The sequence below is a fragment of the Monopterus albus genome, unplaced genomic scaffold (genome assembly GCF_001952655.1).
Source record: "Monopterus albus unplaced genomic scaffold, M_albus_1.0 scaffold309.1, whole genome shotgun sequence".
NCBI classification, from domain to species: domain Eukaryota; kingdom Metazoa; phylum Chordata; class Actinopteri; order Synbranchiformes; family Synbranchidae; genus Monopterus; species Monopterus albus.
Genome location: NW_018128189.1, coordinates 340,115 through 349,121, shown reverse-complemented (window position 1 = coordinate 349,121; position 9,007 = coordinate 340,115). Strand labels below are relative to the sequence as shown.

The 9,007-nt window shown below is 44.7% G+C and overlaps 1 protein-coding gene across 1 annotated transcript; it reads right to left on the bottom strand.

Moving 5' to 3' along the window:
* Positions 1–5,508: 5,508 nt before the first annotated feature.
* Positions 5,509–8,790, bottom strand: LOC109973891 (homeobox protein Nkx-2.5-like). The gene is given in 3 exon segments (XM_020623759.1): positions 5,509–6,317; positions 6,320–6,583; positions 7,852–8,790. Coding segments are annotated over 3 exon segments (1,041 nt in total). The 5' UTR covers positions 8,264–8,790; the 3' UTR covers positions 5,509–5,952.
* Positions 8,791–9,007: the final 217 nt, after the last annotated feature.

Sequence of the window (9,007 nt, the reverse complement as noted above, 5' to 3'; positions counted from 1 at the left end):
GGCTATGCTAGCATTTTAAACTGTCAGGGCTACTTTCACATCACTTGCTGAAGCATAGAAATACTGTACTTGTTGCTGTTGGACAGGTGCCTTTAGGAGCTGAAGTCATGTGGCAGGTTATTCGGTCTGTGGAGAGTAGCTGTGAATGTGCTGGCTGCAGTTGTTGTAGCAGGAGTAAGAGTAGTGGTGGTATCTGTTGGAGCGTCTCTTGTGTGTGAACGCGGCCTGTCTGGGCCTGTCAGCGCCGCAGAGTGCTGCTCTTCAATGACCAATCACAAGTAGAGGAAGCAGCACCTTCTGCAATAACGTGCGGGTGTTAAGACAGAACCAGAGTGAGCCAGGAAACATTATCCACACTGATAATGATGCAGTGAGTCTGATGATGATGAGAAACATTAAAACGTAGTTTTATTAGACTCAATAGGCCACTTGAATGTATTTTGTAAGACACTGAGTGCATTTAAACTTGGTAATGTTGGAGTAAAGCAGTTCTTCTGTTCACAGCTTTCCATTTTTATAGAATTGTTTTTACATAACAGGTCAGTATGGACTAGCTGATAATGCAGTAACAGTATGTGAACTGTGTTTTGTTTATAACACTGTTTGAGCCATGATCTAAAAGAAGTGTCTCTGGTAATAATCCTCCAGATAACCTTTTCAAAATTCTCTCCACAGAGCTTCTACGGCTTCATGTCAGCACTGAGAGGGTTAACTGGCAGACGCCTGCACTGTAAAACCTCATTCAGGGGTTTGGTGGAATCAACTGACCTTTTCTTGTTAACGTAACATTGGTTAATTTAAACTTAATTCAACTGTGAATGTCTGCGTTTTATTTTCACACCCTTCCAACTTTAGTCTGTCTTTAAATGAGTTGAATGAATGAACTCAAATCATTTAATGAAGTTTGTAAAGAAGTAAATCTGGGCATAAGCAGACAAACTGTTTGCTAATACAGTGAAGTCTCCGGTTTTTCACGTCACATGAAGAACCAGGTCTGTAAACTGAGAAATGTAAAAGAAAAGGGAGTCTCTCTGTGAAACTAAACAGCTGAGTCAGTTTGGTATTGTCAGTTAGCTGAACGTGATCCGCTGATTCTCGTCTGCGCCCACTGAACTATTCAACTTCCTTCATCGCTTCCGGTGAAGTCACGTTTAGAAGGCAGCAGAGGAACTTGTGTTTGTGAGCTGAACAAACATACAGTGATTTACAGTGTGGTAACTCGATACACTGCAAACATGTTTGGATTAAACTCACGCAATAAATGACTGATGGCTTGTGGGAAGTTTCCACTTGGGGGGAAAGTAATTAGAGTTAATTCAGCAATGATTTTTGTCCCTTTAACAAACTAATATACATCTGGGGTTTGGTGGTAACATGAGGTTCTGGATTTTGATCCCAGAATGTGATTTCTGGCTTCTTCTTCTTTTTAATCTTAAAACACACAGTAACAAGCATGATCTGTGCACTTTTCTCTTCATCCTAATGTTCACATATGCTTTACTTATACTTTTTATCTTCTACTTTATAGTATTACATTCATTGCAAATTGCAGCTGTGATCTCATTTTAGAAGTCTTTGAACGTAAAATCCATCAATGCGACTGAAAATCCATCAGTAATCGTGTTACAGTCCTGAAATGGGGACATGTGAGGAGGAGGACACAGAGGAGACGGCGAAGCTGTGGCATTTTGTTTGCTCTGCCTTTTCTAGAAGCTCAGTAAAGTTTGATTCCAAATGAAAACACTCGGTGTAAGTGATTTCACATCACAGGGGAATTCCTGAGAAGTTCTTGAGATGTTTTCACACTGAAGCAGCCACGTTTCATACTGTAGTTAATGTGTCTGCCTCAGGGCGTGAAGTCAGAGCTGTGATGATGATAAAACATTTCAGAACGATTCACTTCAGTGTGTCTCACTTGTGTTTCCTGCAGAATATCACCATGGATCTACTGGGAGTGTGTCAGAGCAGCAGACTGCCAGTGAAAGACTCCAGAGACAACTGTGACTGGTTTGTTTTGAGGTAAGTAGTTTGTGCCCAGATGTTTTATATGTCAATAAAAAAGATTTAGAATTTATTCTAAACATTTGGGAAGTATGAGTGTGCTGGTAGTGTTGAGATTAGGAGATTTGTCTTGCACTCTACACTGAAAAGACAACGTGTCCACCTGAAAATCAGTTTAAACACCAAAGGTATCAACACACACATGCACAGCTGTGCACAGGGTGCTGCCTGTGTTGTTTGATCAGGCAGAGAGCAGCTGTTGGCTGGATGGTAAACAAACCGGAAAGTTAACGGAGGGAGCCGGTAATCAAACCTGTGACACAGGGTGACACAGGTCGCTGCAGTGTGTGTGTGTGTGTGTGTGTGTGTGTGTGTGTGTGTGTTGTTTTCACTGCTGCATTATCACCAGTGGTGACATTTATATACAAGTCACTTTACTAGTACTTTGCACTACTAATCCAATTGGTACTTTGTATTCCAATACTTTAATTTGGAAACTCCAGTTAATGCTCCCTGTGTAGGTTCAGATTGTACAACCAAACTTTACACCAGCTTATCAAACATAAAGCATGGTTACAGAGGAGCTCCACGTCCAGCTACATAAAGACCTTCATACATGTTAATGCATCAGTAACAGTAATCCAGTGTTTTAACTCGTAGTAATAAGGTAACGGGGCCAAATTGGTTGTGTAACTAGTACTTTTTGATACTTTGCCAATAATTCTTCTGAACTTTTATCTAAATAAGGTTTTAAATGCTGGGCCTCTACTTTTAATGGAGTATTTTTACAATGCAGTATTTCCACATGTACTTGAGTAAAGACTGCGAGTAATTCCTTCAGCAGTGGTAGAAAGTTTAATTTAAAGGTTTCTAGTGGGACGGAACAAAATAAAATGATCTGATCTAATACAAGAAATACTAGACTGCTGTCAGAACATTGTTTTCAGGTTTGCTGTGGTGTGAAATATTTGTTCACAGGACTCGTTTCTGTCCGTAATTAATTGTGGAATCAATTCATTTTTACTTGAATGTATAATATTACATATAACGTCTTGTTGTATTTTCATCATAACGCCATCAATATATATTTGGACCGAAATGATGATTATTATATTAATTATTATTGCTATGTTTTGTTTGGCGACCCATCCGCTGGCGGACGCCTTTCTGTCTCGTCCATCAGTGTGTGTCCTGCGGCCGGGCAGCACCTGAGGGCGCACACCTCATCAGCTTTCTGTGTTTGCCTCTCAGTTAATCCCCACTAGGAAGGAGAAGGTCTTAGGTCGCTCTGGTGGACTTTAACCTGTTTGTCCCAAACAGGAGATCAGCTGCTTAAAACTGCTCAGACTGACTGATCTCAATCTGAGCGTAGAGACCGACAGTCTGAGAGGAGCCGGAGAGACGCAGCCGTCCCTGCCCATCACATTCGATTCCTATTTGTTCTGGCCGATCTTAACTGCAGCCGATTTTACTTTAGATGATGCAGGATTTAGTTTTATTGAGAGGAGCCAAGCCTGCGTAAAGTGGCTGGTGTTAATATTTTTTGTGAATGTGTTCTTCGCCTTTGAGAAAGAGGTTTTAACCTCTATGGGACATCGCGGCCAAAACACAGGGTAAACATACTTTAGAAACAAATAAAATGAAGTTAAGGATAATAATAACCTATTTTGAAGCATTTCTCAGCGTTCCTTCCTTCCAAAAAGCAAGTCATCTTATTGACAAACTGAACTTCTGTCATTCATCAGCTGCTCCACCTTTACCCAGAAACCCCTATGTCTGAGTAGAAACGGGGCCTAGAGGTTTTTGTGTGTGGGGGTTTCTAGTAACTGTGTCTCCTGCTGTTTGCTCTCAGTCTTAGCTGTAGTCTCACATTAGGACATGAGTGTGTGGGTGTAATTATACATGAATGGGTTTGGGAAACAACTGTTCTCAGGCCGGAGGAACAATTACTCGCAGAGGAAAAACAGCAATTGATGCTATACCTCCCTAATTTTCACACACCTTTCATGATGATTTATATGCTTTAAGAATTATTCCAGCAAATAGTTTGGCAGCTTCTTTTCCTTCAGCGAGTTGTTCACCCTGAGATTTAGCCCTGCTTTTATTTTTTTTAGCTCTCATTTGTGCGTAATAGCCAATTAACAGCGCCAATGAGGAGACAGGACCTTAAATATAGAATAATCCTTCTCCTCTAACCATCACCCTCCTCGTTCTTCTATCAAACTGTCAGTTATTTTTTCGATTAATCAATCAACGAGTTTACCTATCAAATATCAGTAATTAGTGAAAAATGTCTCGCACGCAGACCTTGTTATGATGAAGAACTCAAAACTGGTTTCCATTATTTTAACGTTAAACCAGAATTTGACCAAAGTTCGTTTGGTTTGGGTTCATTCAGCCCAAAGGAAACCCTTCGTACCAAAAAAAAACACTGAATCTTTGTAATGTCCTTTTCAGAACTTGTCCTCAGTGGTGCGTAACGACGACCTGCTGACACACAGATCCAGTGAAATCACTGTCATATTTGAGGTTTTTCTGTTTTATTAGTTAAATTTCCGTGTAAACATTTATTATAAGACCACTGCAGTCGCTTTCCGTCCGGGCTTGGACTGTACCTGTGAGAATAACATCGGTCTGGGGCTGAAATAACACCCTTACACTGAAATAATGGGCCACAGGATACAGACCTCTCTCCCTCCTCATCGCCAGCTCCCCCTTAAAATTCTCCCGTCCATTTTCCTCATTGGGATAAATGGTGAAACTTGTAGCAATAATACCCCCTTCATTCACAGAAACGCCTCCCTGCTGCTATCACCTCCAGCCCGGCTGCCCCCGAAGCCTCGCGGCTGGGGATCTAGGAGAGCCTTTCTCTCCGAACAAAAAAAGCCTCCTGAAGGGGAACAAAAGTGACCACATTTTTCCTCCATGTCCCCTTCTCTGCGCAGAATAACCCGCTGCCTGTCCCTCAAATGGGAATATTAGGACGTCAATCTCACGGCCCCTGTGCGCCTTTGTCTTTGCTGAGTGCCCGGTTCTGCCTACCACACACCTTTTGTCCGACAATCCAATAAGAGCCATTATTCCCACTCCTTAGCCCGGCTGCAACTCACTCTTCGGGGGTATTTTAGGTGCTTAATCGTGTCCTTTAAAGGACCTCAAATGGAGAATAACTTCCTTCTTTCACGTCGCCTGGCACCCGGACAAAGAGTTCCTATGGCCTGGCCTCCTCCAGCAGCTCTCCCCTTTAATGTGTTATGAGCAGAATGTGCCACCATGCATCTGATTCACTTATGGGCACAGTGACCCCGCATGAAAGCAGTAATATAAGGTATTATTATTCTCTCTTTTCATTATATGGGGAAAAATACAGTTTCAGTTCTGTGACGCTGATGGCTCTTAATATTAAACATTTCAATCTCTTTCTCAACAGCACACTGAAAGTTTAACATTCAGAGGAATCAATCTTTTTTATCGCGAATACAGAATCAGAACGCACCTTTTCTCGTTTCTTGGATTTATTGGAGTAAATGTGAAATAGACTAAAACAATTCTCTGTTGAACCAAAAACACTTGAAAGTAATTCAATCTCTCCTTAGGTTAAAATATACCAGGTTAAAAACAAACGTCGAATCCCCACCTTTGAGTTCAAATGAGGAGAAATGCGCAAACATGTGTAGTTTCCCCATGTGCTTCAGTCCTACCTGTGCCAAACCAATTAATGGACCTAAAGGTGACATTTCACCCAAGCTGCGACGGTTCAGCCGTTACGCGCACACTTTTGGCTGTAAGTAGTGGGACGTTTCATCTCAGCTGGACACGTGAATCCAAAGTCACATCCGTTCTATAAGCAATAATGTGTTCTGGGTCGTTCTGACCACACACTTCTAAAAGACTGTGGGTTTACCAAAACTGAAAGCTCCGAGACAGGACACCAGTTCTGTTCCGGTGAGGCTACCAGGCCCGGATTCCCTGTAGGGAGCCCTGGCAGGCTGTGACCGCTGTCCCTTGATGTGTTTGGGGCTGTGGAGAGCTCCCCAGGCCGCTCACGTTTCCCAAGTTCATGTTCATGAAGGCGTTGGGGGTGCTGGACGGAGGAAGGGCGGGGATGCTGGTGTACGTGCAGCTGTAGTTGGTGTTGTAAGCGGGGCTGTTGTACGTGTATGCCGGGTATCCGTTATAACTGTACGGGTTGGATCCGTACGGAGCAGCGGCGGCGTAGCTCTGCGTACCGGCCAGACACGGCTTTCCATCTCGGACCAGCACTGGCACGGCGACACGCCGCGGAGGCGGAGGGTGGTGCTGCCCCGCCACTTCCACTGCCGCTGCCGTTTGCACTTGTAGCGGCGATTCTGGAACCAGATCTTGACCTGGTTCGAGGTGAGTTTGAGCGTGTTCGCCAGGTGCTCTCTCTCCGGGGCGGACAGGTAGCGCTGCTGCTTGAAGCGCCGCTCCAGCTCGAAGACCTGCGCCTGAGAGAAGAGCACCCTGGGTCTCCGGCGGTTCCTCTGCTTCTGCACCGGTCTCTCAGAGTCGGCATGCCCGCCCTCCGCTGCCTCCTCCCGGGACACCAGCCCGCAGCTCTCTGGGCAGGTTGAAAAAATGATATAAGTGTTAGTATCTCTGGACTCAAATCATGAAATGTTGTCTCTCCCTAGGCCTGAAAAAGATTGGTTTTCAGTCCACACACACTGCTCTTTGGTAAGTTTGGAACAGAAGCACCAACACTCAAAATTCTACCAATAGCTGTCAACAATCTGTCACCGCTGATAAAAGACAAACACGGGACACTTTTTGGTTCCTTAAAAAATACAACAGCTTTTAGCCAGAGAGCACAACAACCAGACCCGAGATTTCTGAGCAGGAAGTGAATCTACAGGCTTAAACCGTGCAGAAAAGAAAAATCTCTCTTTTCCTATAAGATGTAAATGATGGTGAACTATATTTCGGATTAAATAGTTAAATTTTTATTGACTTCTTGATCTTTAAAGTCTGTTAAAATCTAATCTGGTTGTTTATATCTAACGAGCAGTTTAAGGAGGGTGTCTGCGAGGCCGCTGCCGCGCCGTGGCTGTTTATTGGCGCTATTCGTGGTGTCATTTCTTTTACAAGGCTCTTTAAACTAATTGTCCGTTTATGGTCCACATATCATAACAGTGTCCGCGCTAGAAGCGCACAGCTCAACCACTAGAAAGTGTTTGACATTTCCAGACTTTACTGGATTCGTCTCAGGCCCGTGGCCGCCGTGATGCGCACTCCCACCATCTCATAGCTCTTTATTGGGACACTGGCGCTGACAGAGCCGAGTCCAGTCGCTTTTCACTTTATTAATGGAGCATTTCATTTTAATTTAGCTCTTTTGTTCAACCTGTATTTTGAGCCAAAGTGGTAGGCTGTGTATTTTAGGTTGTCTAAGTGATTCAACTATGCACAAGGGAGCTGCAGGATTTTTGATATAATGATCCAAAGCCCATCTTCTTTTCCAGGTGGTTCACTGTGTTTGACGCTTTAACGTCTTAGCAATTACGTATTAAATGGCAGATGTTTGTGTAGAATTTAAAATATAAACTAAACTGTGCGTTATAGTAATACAATTTCCACAGCTACTGCAGTGACAGCGGTTTAGATAAGGTTAATAGGTCGCGATGTTTTTGTGCCTAAACATGCAAATAAATTTGTAGCCGCTGAAAATATGAGATTCAACATTTAAAACAGTCGCTTCCATTTATAATTTAACCCGTACAGCTGGGTCATTTTCTCTGTGAAATGCTATTATTAATATTCCTGAATATTGTAGTTACACGTGTCCTTTGTTGTCTAGCCTTCACACTAGCAGCTTGTGCTTCAACTCACTGCTCTCCTGCTCCTCCAGCTCGGCAGCCTCCAGCTTGGCTCCCTGCAGCCCGGGGTGGACGTACATGTCCGGGGACAGGCTGGTCTCCCCGCGTTCCTCCTCCCGCGCCGCTAGAGCGCTTAGGTAGGCCAGGTTGTCCTCTCCGTCCGAGAAGGACGGGCTGTCCCGGGCCCCCGCAAGCATGCAAGACGGCGGTGTTTGGAAATGCTGCTGCTGTGGAGGAGGAGATGCGGGCAAGTGCTGTTGGGTGTGAGCCCGGTGATGGAGCTCCAGGGACCCGGATTGCTGCTGCTGCTCCAGCTTTAGGATATCCTTGACAGAAAACGGCGTGGAGGTGAGCGGGCTCTGCAGCATCATGTCATCCAGCTCCTGCTGTGCAGCATCGATGAAATGAAGCCCGCCGAGTAACATGCACACCCCTTCTCCTTCTCTCTTTCTCTAACAAATAATTGAGCTTAATAGCCCCTTCTTTGGTGAGTGGAGGTGCGTTAAGCCCGTGGAATCCCTCATCGCACGAAATCATGGGCATTAGTCCCGGGTTTGTCCATGCAGGTCTCTTCTCTGACAGATATAATGTCGGGCTTTGTAAGTGGAGTTTGGGCCGGGGCGAAGGAGCGCCTCTGCCTCCTCTGATGTCAGGGGGTGGGGTGTGTGAAATGGAAAGTCCGTGTGTGCTGGAAGGGAAGCATTCTGGGAGAGAGAGGGAGAAACGGGGAAGGTGGAGCGTACATGACGTCGGATCACGCACTGATTTTGTTTCGGACTTGTGTGAATATGGTGGACAGAGAATTTTTCCGAAACCCTGCTCCTCCATTGCCCGGTGTGTTTATCCTTCTTTACGCAACAGTTTCGCTGCTACGTTGTTTTACGTTAACAGCCAGGCTCTGGCTCTAGGTGACCTGCACTGTGACCTAGCTCTGTTGTGTTTTTAAAATGTTCTTTGCCGTTTTTAATCATTCCACACACGGTCAGTACCCTGCGTCCTCGTGTTGGTGGGTGCATAAATCTGTGCGCTCCTTGCAGACGCAGCTTTCTGTGCGTGCGGTGGCTCGTCAAGGTCAACGGTCAGGTCAAGGATAGTAGAGTCAGTGTAGCCTTTGTCTTGTAGTTTGTCTTCACCCGTGCATTTAGGATGTAACAGAGGGGTTTTCATTG